This window comes from Notothenia rossii (assembly GCF_949606895.1).
Source record: "Notothenia rossii genome assembly, chromosome: 3".
Classification (NCBI taxonomy): domain Eukaryota; kingdom Metazoa; phylum Chordata; class Actinopteri; order Perciformes; family Nototheniidae; genus Notothenia; species Notothenia rossii.
The window spans coordinates 35,061,517-35,083,779 of record NC_136901.1 but is presented as its reverse complement, the minus strand read 5'-3'; the positions used below and the strand labels follow the sequence as shown (position 1 = coordinate 35,083,779).

The 22,263-nt window shown below is 42.8% G+C and overlaps 1 protein-coding gene across 2 annotated transcripts in view; it reads right to left on the bottom strand.

Moving 5' to 3' along the window:
* svep1 (sushi, von Willebrand factor type A, EGF and pentraxin domain containing 1) overlaps positions 1 to 22,263 on the bottom strand; it is an 80,628-nt gene that overhangs the window by 14,731 nt on the left and 43,634 nt on the right. For both annotated transcript variants that reach the window (XM_079669179.1, XM_079669178.1), the window contains exons 7-34: positions 20,801 to 20,980; positions 18,224 to 18,403; positions 16,294 to 16,488; positions 13,510 to 13,628; positions 13,209 to 13,338; positions 12,041 to 12,148; positions 9,296 to 9,427; positions 8,859 to 9,050; positions 8,586 to 8,707; positions 8,401 to 8,506; positions 8,108 to 8,311; positions 7,760 to 7,993; positions 7,500 to 7,661; positions 6,849 to 7,010; positions 6,276 to 6,437; positions 5,295 to 5,383; positions 4,594 to 4,690; positions 4,252 to 4,365; positions 3,913 to 4,026; positions 3,627 to 3,828; positions 3,199 to 3,356; positions 2,329 to 2,527; positions 1,818 to 1,993; positions 1,490 to 1,614; positions 1,274 to 1,403; positions 807 to 977; positions 334 to 507; positions 109 to 228 (exon numbers count right to left, since the gene is read on the bottom strand). In XM_079669179.1, the coding sequence (XP_079525305.1) occupies positions 109 to 228; positions 334 to 507; positions 807 to 977; positions 1,274 to 1,403; positions 1,490 to 1,614; positions 1,818 to 1,993; positions 2,329 to 2,527; positions 3,199 to 3,356; positions 3,627 to 3,828; positions 3,913 to 4,026; positions 4,252 to 4,365; positions 4,594 to 4,690; positions 5,295 to 5,383; positions 6,276 to 6,437; positions 6,849 to 7,010; positions 7,500 to 7,661; positions 7,760 to 7,993; positions 8,108 to 8,311; positions 8,401 to 8,506; positions 8,586 to 8,707; positions 8,859 to 9,050; positions 9,296 to 9,427; positions 12,041 to 12,148; positions 13,209 to 13,338; positions 13,510 to 13,628; positions 16,294 to 16,488; positions 18,224 to 18,403; positions 20,801 to 20,980 (4,257 nt within the window). The remainder of the gene's footprint in view (positions 1 to 108; positions 229 to 333; positions 508 to 806; positions 978 to 1,273; positions 1,404 to 1,489; positions 1,615 to 1,817; positions 1,994 to 2,328; positions 2,528 to 3,198; positions 3,357 to 3,626; positions 3,829 to 3,912; positions 4,027 to 4,251; positions 4,366 to 4,593; positions 4,691 to 5,294; positions 5,384 to 6,275; positions 6,438 to 6,848; positions 7,011 to 7,499; positions 7,662 to 7,759; positions 7,994 to 8,107; positions 8,312 to 8,400; positions 8,507 to 8,585; positions 8,708 to 8,858; positions 9,051 to 9,295; positions 9,428 to 12,040; positions 12,149 to 13,208; positions 13,339 to 13,509; positions 13,629 to 16,293; positions 16,489 to 18,223; positions 18,404 to 20,800; positions 20,981 to 22,263) is intronic.

Sequence of the window (22,263 nt, the reverse complement as noted above, 5' to 3'; positions counted from 1 at the left end):
AACCAAACAAACACACATATAATACATTGATTTATAAATGGACAGGTGAAATGGTTCAAAGTGTCTTTATTCTCCAACATGAATGCTTGTGGACCTGCGTCTTGTTACCTGTGCAGTTTTTGCCATCTCCACTGTACGGGTGGAGGCAGGTGCAGGTGTAGGAGCCGTCTGTATTATGACAACTAGCGTGTTCATCACAGTCAGATCCCAGAGCACACTCATCCACATCTGGACACACACACATAGAAGAATGTAATACGTCAAAATCTAAAAGGGACTTTCTTTCCAATCTATGACTGATTTAAAAAGATATAATGTTATGTAATTAAGTACCAAGGCAGGCTGGTGGGTTTCCTCCCCACTTGCCACTGTTGCTGCAGTGCACCTTGGTGTCTCCCAGCAGGTAGAAGCCAGCGTTACACTGGTAGACCACAGAGCTGCTGGCCTGGAAGTCTGTTCCCTGAAACAAGCCGTTCTCCAGAGGACGCGGGGACCCACAGGACACTCCTGTAACACACACAGAGGAGGAATACTATTGAGAAACTCACTTTAAAGGCTCTCTACCTCCCTAACATATAACCAAATCCTGCAAGTGGAACATGTTTTAGATTACTTAGTTTTTTAGGTTTTCTCATCAGAATCAGAAACGGGTTTATTACCAAGTAGGTTTACACATACAAGGAATTTGCTTTGTTGACACAGAAAGAAGAAAACATTTCTTTCATTCCTTCAGTTAAGTGATAAAACATACGGTAGGACACATTTGCAATCCAAATCAGACAGCAGTGTGTGTGTCAGCCCCTTACGTTCACAGCTGGGCAGAGGATGGCTCCACTCTCCTTTGTTTTGGCACTGCAGCACGGGCTCCCCCCGCAGGTAGAAGCCGGGATCACAGGACAGCTGCACCTGGGCCCCCGGACTCATTTCCACTGTGGAGACGTGCAGGTGGGGCACTGCGTTCTCCAGCTTGGGGCAATCTGGAGGGAACAGGTTTTGAGGGGGGTTTAGGGTTTTGGTATAGTAACTAAAAGAATCTTATTCCAAAACATTGTGCACATCCATTTCAGGTATATATTTCAAATTGAGGCCATTGCTCTCTGTAAAAAGCCCTCAATTAAGTCTTAACTTAACACTAAAGACCCCAGAGCATTAGTTCAATCACACTAAGAGTATGCTGACACATATTGGTTTAATAGATTTAATAATGTGGAGTTCATGATTTACAGTAACTTTATCAGTAATGTAATGTATGGTATTGTAGCGCCTCTCTCACCAGCACAGAACACACTGCTGAGGTTTACTTTGACTCGGCCCACCACACCGCTGAGGAAGTCTGGCCAGGCTAAGACGTTCCCTCGGTGCGACACATGGGAGGCAGGACAGTTGCTGGACAGGACCTTGATCTACAGGGGAGAGGAGGGGAAGATCAGTGCGTATCAAATAAGAAAAATCAGATCGTATTAATACTCACACGAAGGATTTCATGTACCTGTTGAGGTGTGAGAACACGATCCCAGATGTTGAGCTGGCTCATGGAGCCGACGAAGGACTCGACGGGGTTGAAGCCCTCGCCCCTCTGATCCTGATCCTGACCTAACACCAGCGCCCCGCCTCCTACAGGACACATGTTGGAGGTCAGAGGTTAAACACAACTCACTGAGAAACTATGCTTCTTATATATTGGGTTACTGAGTTGAATATGAGAAGCTACAACACTCTAGATTTGTACAGAAACAAAGACATCGATCATTGTTTTTATTGGAGGAATGAAACTATTGTTGTGTTAGAATGAGAGGAGGTGGGGGATAGCACTACACCTGGGATAGTGGTGCCGACTGACAGGCCTTTGCCTCCGTCCGAGGGCTTCCCGTTGATGTAGATTCTCCAGTCCCCGTCCCAGCTCCTCCAGGACACCCCAATGTGGTACCACTGACCCGTGTTCACCGCAGGACAGTCTGTGATCCGCTCCTTACCGTTCACATACAGCACCCACCTGGAGAAAGGTCAGAGAGATTAGATTATATTCAACTTTATTGTCATTGCACAGAATACAACAAAATGTAATTTGTATCCAACCAGAAGGAGTAGAACACTTCATGAGGTTTCAACAAATTCACATGACAGAACATTGCTATAGAAATGTACCTTATACAAATATCTTTGTATAAGGTACATATTTAGAAGCAGGGGTTTAGGCATTTATAGTTAAATACAAATGTAATAAATAGTAAATATAGATGTTAAAAAAGGATTTAATCAACAAGAATGAACAAGAAAGAAACAGGATAATCATTTAATGTGCGCTTATCATTTGTAAAGATCACTGACCCGTTGTAGTCGATGAGAAGGAAAGCGTTGTCGCTGCCCTCCACAGCGTAGGAGACGGGCGTGCCATAGTTGGTGGTGTCCGACGACCTCATCCAAAAGGTGCAGGTGATCTCCGTCAGCGCTGGCATCCCTCCATCCATCATTACGTAACCGTGGATACCAGACACCTCAAAGTCCAGGTTGAAAGCCGGGGACATTTCTGATAGGACAGAAAAGCATTTATAGAGTAAACGACATGTTCTCGTCCTTCTTGTATCAATTCACTGTGTAACAATACGACATCTCCATGGTGAGTACCAAGATAATAACGTTTTGGGAAGAGGTCGAATGTATGATAGAAGAGATTTCATCATGGCAGTTAATCATGACGTTTTTTTTGTTAGGGCGTTACCCAAAAGAACACAACATAAGAAAGAGAGAACAAATATTTTAAAATGTATGTCTAAACGCATGATAGCACTTTCATGGAAACATGTTAACAGTCCAAGTATTGGTAAATGGTTAAAAGAACGGTCTGCATGTGTCTCATTAGAGAACATAAGCTATTCAATTAAAGGGGAACAAGAACTATTTAAAAAAGTATGGGGCCCTTTCCTTAACTATCTGGAACATGCGGATCTAGAGAGGATCAGCTAATTGGAGATTAATGTTCCTCTGCTGGGAGAAGGATAAAAGCCTTTCATATCTGCCTACATGTTTCGATATTTCCTTTCTTAGCCTACTCACGTGTTTGTGAAGTTAATTTAATGTATTTATTTCATTTATGTGACTTGTAATGAACTTCATTTGGTTACGTCTTGTTGATGTTTGTGTACTGTCTTATATATTGTCTATATAAGCTAAAACAATAAAGAAAGTGTCCTATAGTACCTGTCTCACACCTGGTCCCGTTGAACCCAGGCAGGCAGCGGCAGGTGAAGGAGCCGCGGCCGTCCATGCAGCTCGCCCCGTTCACACAGGGGTTCGGGTCGCACTCGTCAACGTCCACCTCGCACAGGTAACCACGGTAACCCTCCACACACTGACACCTGAGAGAGGGCGGGAGCACACGGTCCAATTACATGCTTTCCATGGAGCTGTCCTTTGAAAGCAGTTGATCAAATATGTTGTAAGATTGACCTCATCATTTAATCCTTTCTATGACTGTGATGCATCTTAAAAGGTTTTGTTGAAATCACCTGATATTCAAAATGATGCATGAAGGTGACTCAGGACATAGCGCCATCAGATATTAAAGTTCTCTCTTACGATTATTCATTTCAATGCATAGAGCTGCTTCCTATCAGAATTGTCAATACCTGAAATAGTTTACAGCATCCAGACACGAGCCTCCGTTCAGACAGGGCGCGCTGTAACAGTCGTCGACGTCGACCTCGCAGCGATCCCCCGAGAAACCCACGGCACAGTTACAGGAGTACCCCGCCGTCAGGTCGTCGCACACACCTTCGTTCAGGCAGGGGCTGGAGAGGCACTCGTCTATTTCCAGCTCACAACGAGACCCTAGGGGAAAGAAAGAAAGCAGCAGGTTGGAACCCATGATGTAGAAGAAGATGTGTCTGTTGCGATGAGGAACTGATTCCCTACCTGTGAAGCCGCTGGCACAGCTGCAGGCAAACTTGTTGACCTCGTCCACACACACTCCTTCATTCAGACAGGGAGAGGAGAGACACTCGTTCACCTCCGCCTCGCACAGAGAGCCTGACACGAACGGGGGCGACAATTCAGATAGTCAATAACAGATTGACTATAAGCACAAAGGTGGGATAGTGTACAGTTTGTGATTAAAAAATAACATGCTTTGGCTGTTTGAACCATCTAGTTTTCTCATGCTGATGCTCAATGAAGCTGACATTTATTGTTAAAATCCTTTGAGAATCTTTCTGTGTTTTATCAATGGAGACTTTTTTCCTCACTGATCTTTACCTAAATAGCCAGGCTTGCACTGACACTGGAAGTCTCCAATCCCGTCTTTACACAGGCCTCCATTCAGGCAGGGGGCCGAGTCACACTCATCGATGTCGATCTCACACTTGGCACCTGGGAGAGAAATATCAGAGGCGCTGTCAAACACTCATGGTCATAAAAGAATTGCATACAACACAACCGTGGTTGCAATTAATGTCAAAGGGGAGTTACAGCTTGGTACTGTCGAAATAGCAATGACAGGAAGTATAACCAACGAACAACACATTTTCGTGTTATTCCTACTGTTGAATAAAGTTGTTGATATTCAAACATTACACCGGGTGAATCTCTGTGGTTTACCTGTGAATTCGGGCATGCAGGTGCAGACGTATCCCGCCCCCACTTCCTCACATGTGCCCTTATTCTGACAGGGATTCAGGAAGCACTCGTGGAAAACCTGCAGGAACAGCCAATCAAAAAGGTCTGTCAGGTTTTTGGTTTGGAATATTCCTTACATGTTCTGTTTGGTAGTAATGTTTTAATGTTAGTCTTTTTTTTAATGCATTTTTTATTTCTTCTGTACTTCGTGTACTGGTTCAGGTTCTCTACATTAATTTCTATTTCATACTTGACTCTATAATAATATCTTTAAAGAAACTATCTGGATACTACTCTGTCCACTGTGTTCTTCAGTTCATGTTTTGCACATTATTTTAAAATGTCATTATCAAATTTCTGTCCGATAGTTTTTTTCGTAAAAAATGTTGTTCATTATTCATTTCATTATTTAACGAAAATGCTGACATTTAGAGTTGAAAGCTGAAAAAACTATCGATATAGATGAAATGTTACTTAATTATTTAGCAATTCATTCTACATTCATTCTAACGTATCAATAAAAAATACCACTCTTATCATCCCAGAGTAGGTGGTACTAATTAGCTTATCGTATAACATGTAACATATAACATGGATTTCAAATGTCAGAGACCTATAATGCTTATGGTAAAATATCCTTTTTTTGACATAATGTAAATTAGGCCTAGATAGAGACGACTCACCTGACTGCTTGCCTGGTAGTCCTCGTTGACCTCCACCTCTGGAGCTGCAGTTACACTCTCCTCTTTAGGAAGAAAGCTGGAGCCAAAACCTGATGATGACACCCAAAGAGAAAAACAGGCAATGAAAGCTCAGACAAGTCGGAAAAACACAGCGAAGATCTTTCCCTTCGCTACCAGATGGTCTGTTTGAACAAAAGCCTGTATTCTTATAGATCCTGGCAGCATGTTCTAACCACTGCTCATTCCCACTTCAGGCATGCAGTATTACTCATTTCCAACAGCAATAAAAGTCGTTTTGTTTCCATTTCCCCCCCGTCCTGACACGTGCAGTAATTCCTACTCTCTTTGATTGATCTATAACAACACAGATCAGACAGCTAGCAACTCGAGTGATGGCAACAGCTATGGGAAGTGTAGAGAAGCTGTCACCAAGCGGCAGACACTGAACAGTCCCTTTTACTGCCAATTTGCTCCATGCTGACTTCAATTGGCATTTCCTGTAGAAATGTATGATAATTTATTTCACATGGCAACACAACACGGCAGAATGATGTTGAAAGAGAACTCTGCTGTTTGAAAATCTGCATATGCCAACAATAATGAATTTAAATCAGTCATTATTGGAACAACATTGTCAAAGAACATCATCTTCGTCCATCTTGACACCTAGAGTGAAATAAAGTACAGTTTGTGTAATCTAAATGTTTTTAATTAAAAATAAATGATAATGAATACTGTTTTATTGAGAGGATTAGATATTGGCAAGTTGATCTTCAATATAAGGGACATCATCAGTTAGGCCTAAATCAAACATCTGGATTCCAATGTATTTTTCTGCAGGACAGTAACAGAGATTACCTTTTAAAACCACACTACAAAGATCTTCTGGATTTCCCCAAAATCAAGTGGAGGGCGTGTGTGTGCATTTGTTTGTAGTTGTGTGTGTCTGTGTGAGGATTTGTGATCGTTGTGGTTCCTTACTGGAGCAGTGCTGGATGGTGGTGGCCCCGGTCACGGTGGTGGTTCCATAGAAGGGGCAGGAGAGGCAGAACGAGCGGCCGTTTTCGGGCTGGTAGTAATCTCTGGGACACGGGTAACAGGGAACCAGACCGGTACGGGAGAACTCCCCGGCCGAACAGGGGACTGCATGAGAGCAGAGCAGAGCAGAACAGAGGAGAGGAGGGGAGCACCAAAAAGGACACAAAAAAAGAAAATAGCACAATTTACCAAAACATTTTTTCCAAAAAGTTGAAGCCTAGTTTTTTCCGATTTTAACTGGGAAACTCAAGAAGCAGAAACATTCACAGTTTCCAGTTTAAGCATCCAACTTTAAAGGGCAATCTCTTGAAATTCCAAATTGGATTTGCCTCTCCGATATAATTGCACATGAACGGCAAATACCAAGAGACACATTTTTGCGTAGCGGCTGGAATTGTATTTGTTTTTGTTACCTAGCAGCGTTTAGAAACACTAAAGAATGATTAAGGCTTCCCAGAGTTAAACATGTAGATAGGACATTAAGGGAATGCACTCCATGCTGTCGCGCTGCATCACCTCCGCACTCGATCTCGTCCACGGCTCCTCTGGTGACGGTGGACGTCTCGTCGGGACAGACCAGACACTCCCTGGCGCCGTATCCGGACTGGAAGTGACCGAGCGGGCAGGACTCGCAGATCTCCAACCCGTTCAGGGAGTTACTACCTGGCTTACACTGCCCTGCAAACACATGGTGAGCAATAGTTAGAAAGAGAATAATATGAATGAGGATCTTGTATTGGTCTCACAGAGGGAAATCTGAGTTGTTGCAGCAAAGGGGACAGTACAGATAAAGAGGAAAAAGTGGACTAACATTTCAAATAAAGATGCGAGCAGTTAAACTGAAAAATAAATGAATGAAACGTACATATCCAAGCTAGAGAAAATAAGTAGCAGCATTAAAAAAGTCAGTACAAAATAGACAACTAATAAAAAAGCAGTAAGATAAACTTAGTAAATAGTCAAAAATCAAGCACCATTTGTGACTTATTTGTAATTTCTTTATCCTGCATGTGGTGCCAAAGGAGCATGATAGTTGCCCCACAGTACGCATTGATCCGTGTGAAGCGATTCATACTGTTTCTTAGGCATATTCAAATGAAACACCTTCTGTGAGTTATTTGCAAATACAGTGTTGACTTGCGTTCTGACAGTGCGTCAGCATCTTACCTTTGCACTCAGCGACGCTGCGGGAGTGCAGGTAGGCGGTGGAGGTTCCCTCGGGGCAGGACTTACACTCCAGCTGCCCCTCCTGGTCCTGGTAGGAGCCCAGCCAGCAGCTCTCACACTCGTGGTACTCCAGAGAGAAGTAGGTTCCCACCGGACATTGGACTGGAGAAGCAAACAGAACAAGAGATAAAATGCAACACTATTCTAGAAATATTAGATTTTCTTTAAATCCCATGAATTGTGGTGTTTTCTTTACTCACCGCACATCCTGCCTTTGAGCACGGAGCCCGGCCTGCAGAACAGGGAGGGTTTCCTGCTCTCCAGAGATTTGGGATCAGCCACGATCATCTCCGAGGAAACGTGGAAACTGGACAGCGGCTGCCTGGCCAGCGTTCGCTTCAGACGATTGGTCAGTTGCTCCAGGGTCCGCAGGAGTCTCTTCTGATTGGCCACCTCTATGGAGTCGTTCCTCGACAGGGGCAGAGGGATGCTTGCTGGGAGAATGGACAACGTTTAAAGAACAACTCATAGTGTTGACTATAAAAAACACAGATATAAAATGAAAATAAAACACAGTAAAAGTACACAGAATATAACATTTCATTTACCTGTGATGTTGAAAAAGATCTGGATCTTCTGGTCCCGGGTGGGTCCTCTGATCTTCCGGTGCCTCTTGGTGCGCTGCTGGGGTTGCATGCTGCTGTCCTGCTGCGGCTTGGCGAGCTGCCGGCTGCCCGTGGCAAAGCCCGAATCAAAGTAGGCGTAATCCTGAGCGCCTTGAGGACCCCAGCTGTTGCTCCAACCCCCTGGTGCTGATGAATAAAGCACGGATATAGAAGAAGGATGAGCTAAAAATGATGCTTCCAATATATAAGGGTTGATTTTTTGCATGACATCGTACTTATAGAGAATCCGTTCTCGTAGTCGTAGTTGTACTCGAGACAGTGACCCTGGGACAACACCTCCAGCTTGCATGTGACGTCACCGCTGCTACAAATATTGGGAAGCTTTGGAGAAGAAGAAAACATCATGTATTTGAGAGATGATTCAAAGTAGATGGACGTGTGTGTGTGAATATTTCCTCACCATGCCTCCCAGTTTGCTCTTGAACTCCCCAGCGAAGGACTTGATCAGGTCCACATCGTCACAGCGAGACGCTTTGAACAGCATCTCAAAGGGTTTGACTCCATTGTTTGCTATGCGGTTCACTGGGGAAGACAGAAAGGGAATTGAACAGCACCGTCACATGTGCACATACAGGTATTTATATAAGTGCGCTCATTAAGCAGCGGTGCAGCACAGACAGTAGGTCACCTACTATTCAAACAGGAAGTAACAGAATACTTGTGCTGTGCTTACATGAGCAGTCGGGTCTGTCTGCAGAGTAGGGCGGCTCCCACACACCGTTGTAGGCGCAGAGGTAGCTGTGCACTGCATCCTGGGTAAAGCTGAAGCCCTCTTTACACTGGAGAGTACAGTTAACGCCCTCCTCTTGTTCAGAGCAGATGAACTCTCCATTCACTGGGACGTACGGCTGCTCACAGGTCGTCCCTGGCACACACAATTCCAAACTTAAGTTATAATGTGCACAATAGTTTGTATAACCAGGCCTTTAAAGGCCGTGTCAGGGACAGAGCCTTTGATAAAAGCATCATTTTCATTATATGACATGTACTACTGCCTAGTCTAAGGTTTTGATATGTATAGGTTTACAATTGTTTAATTCTCATGGAACTATGTAGAATATACAACAGAGGAAAAAAGTAAATAAATATGATAGAAATAGGAATGTGCACCTTGCACGGTAACAGTGATGTTGCACGTGCGGCTGTTTCCTGCTGCATCAGTCGCGGTGTACTGGACCAGATTCTCTCCTACTGGGAACTCAGAGCCTGGAGTGTGGCTGCTGGACACAGTGAGCCGACCCCCTGAGAGAGAGAGAGAGAGAGAGAGAGAGAGAGAGAGAGAGAGAGAGAGAGAGAGAGAGAGAGAGAGAGAGAGAGAGAGAGAGAGAGAGAGAGAGAGAGAGAGAGAGAGAGAGAGAGAGAGAGAGAGAGAGAGAGACACACACACACACACACACACACACACACACACACACACACACACACACACACACACACACACACACACACACACACACACACACACACACACACACACACACACACACACACACACACACACACACACACACACACACACACACACACACACACACACACAACAAAAGTGTTGATTTCTAAAATAAAAGATGCACGATCTCAGAGACTACACAAAAACATTATTTTTTTCTAGTTTTTGAGTCAAAACTGTTACTCCAGCTGGCCTGCGGAGGGCAGTCTTGTTCTTACTCCATTTTCCAGGACTAAATGAGTCACTCTCAGTAAACCATAGAAGTAAAGTAAAACAATTATATATTATTGACACAGTGTGTCTGGGCATCGCACGGCTGCAGAAAAACCCAGCTCCTGGGATTGTAATTTTGCTATAGTCTGGTTGGCTTAAAAAAAAGAAGCTGAATGTGAAGAGATTGATGGATCGATCCTTGGGAGAAGCAGCGGTGATGAGAGGAGTGTACGTGTGTGTGTGCATATGTACGTGTGTGAGAGAGAAACGCATAAAAGACTTAAAGAAAGAAGGTGGGAAAACTGAGTGATTGACCTTTTCTTTCCCTCCAACTCCTTTAAGGGTGGCGGAGTCTTTTCGGACAGGGCTGACACACGTCTGGTGTCTCCCCTTATATATAGCCTGTGTGTGTGTGTGTGTGTGTGTGTGTGTGTGTGTGTGTGTGTGTGTGTGTGTGTGTGTGTGTGTGTGTGTGTGTGTGTGTGTGTGTGTGTGTGTGTGTGTGTGTGTGTGTGTGTGTGTGTGTGTGTGTGCACACATGTGTGTTTATGTGTGTGTCTACCAAGTCACAACTATATATAGCGCTGGCATCAGGGTGTGGGCCTGGAAAAACAAAACACTGACGTCGAAGCAGCGCTGGGCTGACGTTGTGCAACCGCAGCAGCCTGTTATTACAGTGTGTGTGAGTGTGTGTGAGTGTGTGTGAGTGTGTGTACAGTATGTGTTTGATGGGGTGCACCTCTGCAGACAGGTGGGGAGTGAGAAGTTAGAGGCTTGTGTTTGTTAAGGTACATGCCTGCCAACTTTTCTGTACTCACACACACACATATATGGAGTATTTGTGTTATTTGTCTGTGCCTGTATGTGTGTGTGTGTGTGTGTGTGTGTGTGTGTGTGTGTGTGTGTGTGTGTGTGTGTGTGTGTGTGTGTGTGTGTGTGTGTGTGTGTGTGTGTGTGTGTGTGTGTGTGTGTGTGTGTGTGTGTGTGTGTGTGTGGTGTATGGAGCCAGAGCAAGTGAATTACACGGGCCTGTCTGTGGGCTGGGGCCAAGGAGCAGTCTGGTTTGTTGTCTGTCACCACTGACGCTGTTTGGGTACAGCGAGGGTTCCAGGAGAAAGTCAGCCAGCTCTACGATATTTAGTCTGTTTATCAAAGTGGCCTTGATGCAGTTCTTTATAGGATCCAGCAAAAATGCTCAGGAACACAGAGTGAGCTCAGCAGGCTGAAAAGAGAGACTGATGGGTTGTGTATTAAATCCCCATGACAGCCAGTAACTGAATTGCCCTTGAACAAAAAAAAGAGCACCAGTTCAAGGGAAGTGATTGCAATGTGCTCCAGATTGAAACAGCTGCAATATAATCAGTCACTAAAAAGACAACAGACACACCATTGTTAGAGTTGGAAGGCAAATATCTACATGTACACTAGGAACATGTGCAAACACGGGGAGTAATTATTGAGGTAATTTTATTGTTTATATTGATTTACTTCCCTTTTTTGAGACGAATGGGTATAATTTGACTACACTGCATTTATCCAACTTCAGTCATTACCAGACACTTCATTAAATATATTGCATACCGTCAGTTTCCACTTCTTTAGCATTCAAATAAATGACACGTGCTTTAATAGTGTTCTTTCACCCAAGGTTTATTGAAAGCGGGACTTCTAGTTGTAATACATTGCTGTATTAATGTTTACAAGATGGATACTACTGGCCAAACCTCTACTGGTTATGAATGGGGAAGTAAATACATATTTTCTCTGCTGGAGTGTCAACTTTTGATAAAGGAAAAACAACTTAATAATATAATTATACCATTGACACCGGGGAAAATGGTTGGAAAGAGTAGAAACACCTGCCTCTCTCTGCTGAGTCCATCTGTCTGAACCTTAACGACATCAACAGCAGCTGTAAAAAGGTCATCTGTCCACTCTCTCTATCTCTCTTTTAAAAACAGATGCACAAATGATGCCTTCGTACACACAATAACGATCCATCCTCTCAATATTAGACCATATGTCCGGTGTCTCTCGGCATCAATCACACAGACGCACATGAAGCCTTTTTCCAGTCGCCCTAACGGAAAAGATCCTGTTTAACCATCATCAGTGGAGAGGGAGAGGGTGGAGCGGAGTGGAACAGAGGAGCAAAAGAATAAACCATCTCCGGAGCTGAGAACCAGACATACCTGAGTTGTCGGAAAACTGCGGCACCTCCCAAACGACCGCCGTCTCCGTGTCTGTGGCCTGGACGGTGGGCGGGGACCTGCACCTGTCAATCACCGGAGGCTCCGTATCTACAGAGATATATACGAGCTTGTTAACAACCAGATGGAGAACACACAATAAAAAAAAACAGCACACTTGTGAACATATCGATAGCAGTCAGTCGCCAACAGCAAACTGCTTCAGCACATAAACACACCATTGCTCCAGAGACTGGGATGGATTACCGTGGCTTTAGAGCGCTACACTGTGATTTGACTTGTTTTGATGCAGCACTACAGAGTGTCAGAGGGCACGAGTTAAACACATGTCTCCAATAAAAAAACTACAACGTTCCCCCCACCATAATAACATATGGAAATGTTCACGCTACCATGCTTGAGGTTTTCCCCCCTGACTGCTGTGATTAGCGAGCGGTTGACACGGTGCGCCCCTGCTTTTCACTCCCCGGGGAAACCCTGTTTGACACTTGTTGGGGGTGCATGGACTCCTTTGCTGCTGTATGTGAATTAAATCATATTTTTTCAATTAATTGCAGTAAAAAGCTGAAACTGGTTTGAATTTCACAACGTTTTCAGCTTCATTTGTTAAAAGTAAAATGTGTAAACAGATATTCACACAGCAGCTGATTTAAGTGCTTTAATACGTTTTGTGATACAGTCCTGTTATGTTCTACTCACCATTTAGCTATTAACACCCTGTTGGCTAACATACACTCTAGGCTTCTGAAATACAGTGGTTTTTGCCCATTTCTGATTTGTTAAAATTGTGACGATTAAGAAATGTATACTTTGTAGTTAAAAGTGGTACAAGATGAACAACCTTCATTTGACTTGTGCTTGAACTCTTAAATTATAATTTGTCAGAAGGGCCACGGACAAAATACATGTTTTATCAGCCATCTGAAACATATCATTTACAAAGAAGCTCAGCTGTGTGTACCTAAGCCAGCAGGGAGACAGAAACAGTCGATAGAGCGCCAGAAACGCTGATGTCACGGTTATTAAGGAGACGCCTCGATTCAGATGAGATGTTTTGATGACTTTAAAGACAGAGTGTGTGGACTTTTCATGGGAGTATAGCATCTTTTAAGTTATTCTGATGCCATGTATCGGTTGGGGAGGAACTCACCGATGACAGTGGCGGTGAAGGAGCAGTTGGCCTGGTTCCCCGAGCGGTCGGTCCCAATGTAGGTGATGGTTTCCCTTCCAATGGGGAGCAGCTGAGGAGGGGTGTACACCGGCTTCACCTGGACCCCCACCTGAAGGAGGGAGAGGGAGTCAGAAATATAAAAAACTGACTCAAAACAATGAGTTAACTCAGAGGTCGTAATCTCACTGGTGTTAGTTATCCCCCTCTAGTTTAAGCAAACTAAAGAAATGTACTCCGAGCCTATCAGGTACAAAATGAAAGAAATGCTTCTAAATCCTACCTCTTCTTTAGAGTTGTCGGTAGCAGTCGGGATGTCCCACTTAACGACGGCGGTGCCACGCCGCTCATCCGTCCCTGCGACAATGTTCTCGGGGCACTGGATTGCTGGTGGCTCAGTATCTGAAGAGACAAGGGGGGGAAAGAATACACATTTTAGAGGAAGGAGAGAATGGGATGAGGGACTGGACACGGCAAATGCTTGATCGGATTTAGGGGAATTCAATTCAATACAGTGAGATTAAAATATTGCAGATGTTCACCTCATCACACCCTGTACACACTGACGGCAACCTGGTGCTCGTTATCACTGAAGATTGTGTGATGTCATCTGACCTCTTTAATTACAAGACGTCAAACACTCATTCCTGGTCTTAGCTGAATCAGAGGGAGAGTGCGCCGCTGTCATTGTTCCAACCTCTGATTTTACATTAATACTGCTGGTGGTTGTAACCGTCCCTTATCTCTCTGCATCCATTAGCTCAACATCAGCCACAATGGTAAAGAGCAGAGGTTAATGGAGACCTGAGTGAAAGGATCACGTCATTGTCAAGACACTTGGGCTCACGGCAAAGGAAGCTCCCTCTTGGATACATTAAAGTCTTTCAAACAAAAGACTCACACTTTTTGGGGAAAATACACCAATAAGAATCTATAAATGGCAATTAAGTTGCTTTTTAAGGAACGCTTTGACATAAACCTATATGTATAACTTGCTCGTACCAACATGTTCAATAGCTCTGGGCCTAAAAAGCAAAAAGAGTTTAAAGGCAATAACTTGTCCTTAGGTTTTTATGGAAAATCTGAGCAACTTTTACTGTATGAATGAAAATCAGATTGTGTCACACCCTATTTAGTGTTGTTAATAGTTGCCTGTGCTATCTTCTGCCCATCATAAGTTATTCAAAATTGTAATCTTCTTAAGCTACTGCTAGGTACAGTAAAAAAAGTCCCAAAAAAGTCCCATCTTTTCTTCAGTTGGGGCCTCGGTGGATGGGTCGTTCTCTATGTTGTAGGGTTAGCATTGATTGTGAGAAAAAGGCCCCGATAGTCTCCACCTGTTTGGCTCCTGTCTTCCATGGGCTGGCAGTGGTGACGCCTGTAGCGTTTGGTAAGAGAGCTGCCTCCATCTGGCCCTGATGACCAATCCACTTAGGCATCCGTCTCTGCTAAACACTAACACACTTAGCTGCGATCGGCTCCATTCATGTTCATAACAATGGAGGAATATTTCACTCAGGGTGTCATCATCATGAAGTGAGAGGAGAAAGAAGCCAGGAGTTTACAAAGAGCACACTGTTGTAATTTCTCGAAGTGTGTCTCTTATATTCTAGGACTCCAACTTTCTTCTATCTCATGTGCATTTTTCTTTTAATATCTCCCTTCCCATGGCCTTCCTTCAGCTCCTTTGTGCCGATCAGAACAACTCGTCTCTTCTCTGCCACCCCATTATGAAACACCTACCGATGACTCATCCTCCCCTCTCTCCCGCCTGTCCGCCCTAACTCTCCATCCGTTCTCATCTTTATGACACCTCTTCGCCTCCTTAACGACAGCAGGTCCTTCATTAGCAGACTTTCTCCTCGAGGAAATGAGGGGATTGAGGACACTTCGAGTGGAGGCGCACCACCTGTTCCACCTGCAAAGCATCTGGAGGGCTGCAGTCCATTATAATGATCTCAAGGCCGGTGGAGAGGTGGAGACACGAGAGCTCGGACAGGGTATGGTTTGTGTTAGTTACGTGAGGCTCGCTTCAAAACGGGGTCAGCCCCAGTCTCTCCATTCACGAAGCAGAGGAAAATGCAGAGAATGGATGGAAAATGGAAAGATTTCTCCGTCCAAGTTTCCTGCTGTTTCTTTTATTGTCTTCCTCCACATATTCTGTATCTTTCATTCTGGTCTTTTAACAAGCCCTCTCTTTCTGCCTTCAAGTCATTCTAACGGTGTATGATTAGTGTCAGTTAGATATAATGAACTAGCAATTATATAAGGAGGGGAACCTAATAAGGCCATCCCTGCCAAGCATTTCTCCTTACATTTAGAGTGGTTCACAGTCTTTCTGCTAAGCTAATTGTTAGAACAATCTCACTCTAAACCGAATTGAGTTTCAATATCAGGATACATGTATTTGTTATTCTTGCAAGAATGGAAGTAGTCATCACATACAGCAATGGTACAACTAGTTCCTGAACAGTGTCCTTCACAAGAGAGGATGTTTCACAGTCACAAGATCGAGAAATACCGGTTCAAAGCAGAATTCTATGCTTCGTTCAGATTAGCTGAGGCCCTCGTCAGAAATGATCATACTTGTCATATGCTTATCCCCCTAGACGCTGAACATCATGATAAACATTGTCACATAGCTATCATATGCCTATAACAGAGTGTCATGCTTATCTTCTAGGATGGCAAACATCCTGTCATATACTCCGACCTGTTATCACGTGCACTTCTGTATCCTTGGAAGAGCACAAAATGTTGAATTATTACTTTTAATCTACCCTATCCTTATTAAATGAGACCAATTGGTGAGAACAGCCTAAACTCCATTATCCAGCCTCTGCCTACCCAGGTCTTGACCTTTGACCCCAACCTATTTCACACCGCTGGTTAACACACACACACACACACACACACACACACACACACACACACACACACACACACACACACACACACACACACACACACACACACACACACACACACACACACACACACACACACACACACACACACACACACACACACACACACACACACACACACACACACACACACACGTTACCTTTACAGACGGCTTTATGGACGTTAGCGGTCCAGTTCCCGGAGCTCATGCACGCCGCCTTCCTGTTCCCCTGGAGACTGTAACCCGGGCGACAGGTGAGCAGGCAGGCGGAGCCGGGCGACACCGTCCTCTTCCCGCAGGCGGGCGGCGACACCAGGACGTTCTTTAGGGTCGCGATGAGGGGGCAACGCACCTCTGGGGAGAGAGGGGGAGACACCAAGAGATGATGGAGTTTGTTTTGTCCCTGAGAGAAAGAAAAACTGGATTCCACGTCATCAATGTTTTTTTTTTAAGTTTTCAGAATGGAGCTGTAATGGCATATTTGGTGGATTACCATAATCAGTGTATCAAATATATAGAGTATTAAAAGATACTTCCCAAGAAAGAGAGAACAGAACATGCAAACAAAACCTCTTCCAGGATCACAACCGTGTTTCCTGTGTTCCTACCCGCATGTGATTAAAATCTTACTTTCAGCTGGCTCCAATATAAATGCCAACAATAAAGCTATTTTCAGGGGCTGTCTATCAAAAACTGGCACCAAAACAACAAACATTTGGTCGGAAGTGAACCAAAGAAAGAACAAACCACAGGACTCCTACTGGAGGCTTATTGTGCATTTTTGTGATGCTGGCCAGTGTGGCTTTCACTTGATGATGGATAGATCCGATTCTCCTGTTTCATTGGTGCTAGCTGTAGGAGCTATGAAGGGGAAACTCACTGAGAGGGAGATTCAACATCGGAGATTTCAATCAGATGAACAAAATATCTCTCTCAGGGCAGCTGGTTGCCTTTACACGACAGCGCAAACAAAAACATTTTGCTGCACCAAAGAGGTAATGAGAAGCAAACCGTGACTCAAATAGATTATGGGTAAAGAGATGGTCGTTATCGATAAACAGAGATTTTCTGAGTTTTGAAATAGAGCAGCTAGCTGGTTTGTTGGAAGTGAGTCAGTATGGTGGCCGGAGGTTTGTGGCTAAACACTCTCACACTCGCTTTTTTGTGTGTTGTTGTGCCTGACCTGGGGCATGAGTGTGGGCAACTATTTTAACTTAACTATCAGTTGTGAAGTGTGTGGGTAAGTTTGTGTTCATGTGTATAAGCAGTGATTGGAGTTGCACTATGAGAAAGCAGATGTATCATTCCCTGGGGATGTAGTGGGGCTCTGTAGATCCATTTAACCACTGTGTGTGTGATTGTATGTTCTCGTGTGTGTTTACATGTGTGTGTAAAACTGTGCTTTTTGTAGTACACAGAAATACCCATATCCTGTGTTATTTTAGAGTCACTTATTTGGTAAATCATCTGTTTTTTCAGCAGCAGAAGCTGAAGATAATATGAGTTTACAGCTTTATTAAAAAGATGTACTGCTGTAGATATCTTGTGTGTGTTCGAGTAAACGCAGTGCTACACGATTCATCATATAATGCAAATGAAAACGATTAAAGTATGGGTGTGTTTTAGATGAATTCCCTAAGCGAGGATATAAGCAAAGTGAACAGAACTGTGAACCAGTGTTTCGCGTTAAACCTTTATTAGTATTTTTGCCAAAATTACAAAAAAATTTATGCGTATTTAAATAATAACATCTGGTATAAATTAGATATTAAAGAATGTCTTACTAAAACAATAAACTAAGATAACAAAATTATTGGAAGCACAAACACAGTATGTGTGACTTTACTACTTTACTCTTCTACAAACGGCTGTGGTTTCTTCTTAATGTTTTATTTTATTCTTACAATGAATCATGAAATACTTCTTTGTTTTGGAATCCAATAAAGCATTTGTAAAAAGACAAATATACAAACACATAAATGACCACATTTCGAATTTCTTTTACGTTGGCAAAAGGTGGAGAAGACAACGTAAACAACACATATATCTGGGTGTTACACTGCAGAGGTGTGGGGGGATGAAGGCTTACCCACACACCGAGGTTGGGGTCCGCTCCACTGGGAGGTGGCCTGGCAGGTGAGTCTAGCCTCGCCCTCCAGACGGTAGCCCCGATCACAGCCCAGTTGACACTCCGCCCTGCGCGAGGAGCCGCCATCGGTGCACCTCAGGGAGCCGTGCTGGGGCCGCACGAGTGCCGGGCAGGAGCGCACTGCAGGGAGAAATAATTCATATAAGAATAATAATAATAATACATTACATTTATAAAGCGCTTTTCCTGGTGCTCAAAGCGCTAATATATATATATATAAGAGTATCATCCCGGGAAATAAAAGTGTATTGTTATTTTACTGTTTTGACTGTTGTTGTTTTTTGTGAGTTTTTCCTTGTCCGATGTGAGGGTCTAAGGAAACTATAAAGCCCCCTGAGACAAATGTAAAATGTGTGATATTGGGTTATATCAATACACTTTGATTGATTGATATCTTAAAAGATTCAAATCATGTTAGGTTAATTGGTTTTTAACAGTTTTTAACATCCTTTTATTGATTACAGATGTATCTGCTCTTCTATACGGAGAAATAGAACCTATTTCTTTTAAAAATAAAAAGTTTACAATAAGAGTTTGTTTTAAAATGATAGAAGGTGAGGCAAGTTATCCAAAAGCAGTAAATGGGGCTAACACATGTTGTTAAATTAACAGTTATGGTTTGTTTTTAACCAATTTAAAGTCTGTTAAATATGTCACTTCTTTAAGACGACTAAAACAAACAAATCATACTGTGTATAATCTGCAAACGCTTGTCAAGATAAATATGAGGTGTAGCTTCTAAACACAGGTACTGTATATACTGTAAATCACGAGAGGATGAGGAGGCAGTAAATCAGCAGCAGGAATGTACAACACAATTATCATCATCGTCTACAACCTGGGACCTATCATTTAAGCCAAAAGTCCCTATGAAATAACAGAAAAAAGCGCTCGTGTGTGCCTATTCTGAGTTATGTTGAGGTCTAGAGAAAGGGTGTGTAGTGTGTTATTTCTCATCACCAGCCATAGACAGACAGGCGGGTTCCGAGGAGACCCCCTCCCTCAGGGCTCTACAAGCTGGGAGGTCCAACAGTTTGTGGCGAAGACGAGACTCGGTGTAACACATACAAGCAGACATATGCACACACACTCAGAAAAATATATACCAAAAAGCCACCACTATAAATCTTCCACACACACCCTTGAATATTCAGTGTCTTGGTATTTCTATGAGTCACGCTTTTGCCGTCGTTCTGTTAATACTGCAATTTTCCTCATTTATCTCTTGACCTCTCCAACTCCCTTTTTTCCTTTCTTGAACTCTTAAGCACTCTTGTTTCCTGGTGTAAAACCTTCCGTCTGTCCTTTCCTTGTATCCTTTCTTACCTACACCAGAATGGGTTTTATTACCAAGTAGGAGGAATTAGCTTTTCCCCTTTCTGACTGAACCCTCCTTACTGTACCTTCTCCTCTCAACATCTGGCCTGGCAGAGCAGAAGTCTCCCAGTAAGTGTTGATACCTTGCTCAGTCTAAACACATATGATCTCAATTCACGGAATAAGAACTTTGCGCCACACACAGACTCCTGCTCACTTGGAACGAGTCACTACAGCTCATATGCTTCTTCTAGATTTCTCCATGTAATGCTATATAAATGTTTATGAACATTTGCAGACATCACAAGGCAGGGGCAGGTTCTCAGGGCGTAGATGGACTTTGCACGTTAATCAGAAATCATACGAGACGTGTGGTGTTGAGGAAGCATTTCTTTTGCGTATTTACTGCGAAGGCCAAGAGCATCATGTTGTATATATGATACTTTATGCATTACGTAAGAAAATACAGTTTTCAACACTATATAATCACAAGCAATTTGAGTCATTTATACATTTTGGAGATATTTGGCTATAATTGCAGCTGGAACAGAGGATAGCATTCTGCTCTATCAAAATGTCCACAGCCCTCCACTTGTTGTGATCTTTTAATTTGTTATCATTCTCTTACAGCTTATTTTCTTCATAAACCTACTTGGCAATAAACCTGATTCTGATGACCTTGCATTTAAAGTGCAAGCAAAAAACATCAGCAACACAAGGTCACGATTTTATTAATCAATTTATCTTTTTTTAAACTATTTTCCAAGCAAAAAACACAAAAACATCTCTGGTTCTTATATTGAAGATTGATATATATATAATATATATTTACATTATAACAGATTAAATATGTCCGTGTTTTGGACAGGCAGTCGGACCCAACAAACAACTTTTAGAAATTTTGATGGGTATTTCTTTTGATATTTTCTGTGATTTTATACAGTGAGACAATAATCTGTTAATAGCTAATATTTGGTAGATGAATCACTAATTTAATGAATTGTCAGAGAGCTATTGGAAACAAATAACAGGCCGTGTGAATAGGTCTTAAATCATTGAACTCCCATTTTTCAGTGGCAGCTTGTGATGACATTAGAGAGACCTCATAAGTTCAAAGAAAGAAACCAGAAATCCAAGAACTCCTCGACCTTTGATGATTGTTATCTCATCACCATGCATCAGGCGTTTCCTCCTCCTCACCTCTGCAGCTGGGGGGGGTCCCTGACCAGGAGCCGTCCGCCTGGCACAGTCTGATGCCGGTCCCCTGGAGGTCAAACTCCGGCTGGCAGCGCACACCGCAGGCCGCATCAAAGTGGTTGTTGCACACATTCTGGATGAAGAAGCCATTTTCTGGAGCAGACAGCGCCGGACAGTACACCACTGGGAGAGGAAAAGGTAAGAGAAGAAAGAAGAATATTGAAGATAAAACAAGAAGAAGTATAAAAGCAAACAGACACACGATGCTGCTGGGAATTGCTGACACAGTGGAGAGTTAATGTTCCTGACAAAAAGGCTAACAAAGCGTGAAAGCGATTATACGTTGTCAAACATCAACCTCCCAAATCTACACAGAGGGACGGAGAGAAAGCACAATGATTCCGTGAAGCTGATGATTAATGATGATCGTTGTGCTGTGTGGAAATCACTGGCTCACTCTTCAAGGAATTGGGGGGGGCCAATAAAATGACTGGAAGCAGATTTATATTTCAACACACTGATACTGACCGCATACTTCTGTGGAATAATGTTCTAGTTGGTTCATCTTCATGTATCACTACATTTTCTCTATGCTTATTGGCCAAAAAGATCCCATATTTCTGTCTTAAAAAAGCAAATTTGTTCACATGTTCAAACGTTCATCATTAAAAACCTGACTGTACGATTGCACAGCGGTCTGTTGCCTGGATTGACTTTTTTGATTGACATTTTGGGTGAGAGGAAGAGTATAGTATGCACTTGGACAACCTTTATTTTTTATATTACTCATTGGAATATTGTCTGAAAATATGATGAATAATTTCTCTGTTTACTTTGACTTCTTGAAATCACAGATTGGCTTCCCTTGAGCGTAGATAACTGAGGAAAGTTCTACTAAATAAGTGACCGTAGGGAATTGTCTTAGAGGAAACGGAGTTGTTTAACAATATCACATTTCTTCTCCCTAATGACGGACGCATTTCAACTCCTTTATGGAGAAAAGGCATCTTTAAATGGTCTAATAAGATCAAATCTACTCCACTGAACAACACATGTTCAAGTGTAATAAATAATAGGAAGTAATGTGATGCCTATCTGTTTCTTTTGAATTATTATTGCATGCCATTTAATTAAAATAAATATACAAATCCCCTCTCAGGACATTCCTACATTTGAATCAATATGCTTTTCCCCCAAACTCTTTATATAAGGTTTCAAAAGAACCATGAAGCTAAATGAAATATATCTGATAGTGCACTAAACAGATCAGTTACGATATTGAAGTGACTGTTATTTTTGTGTATATTGATTGTTGTGCTTTTATTTAGGTCTTAGTGTGTGCATATGTTAAGTGATTGTGTATATATATACATATTTGCATACATGTTTTTGTATTCGGGATTGTGCGAAATGGTATTTCCATCTCTCTGTCTGTACACACAAACTGAAAGATTGACAATAAAGTT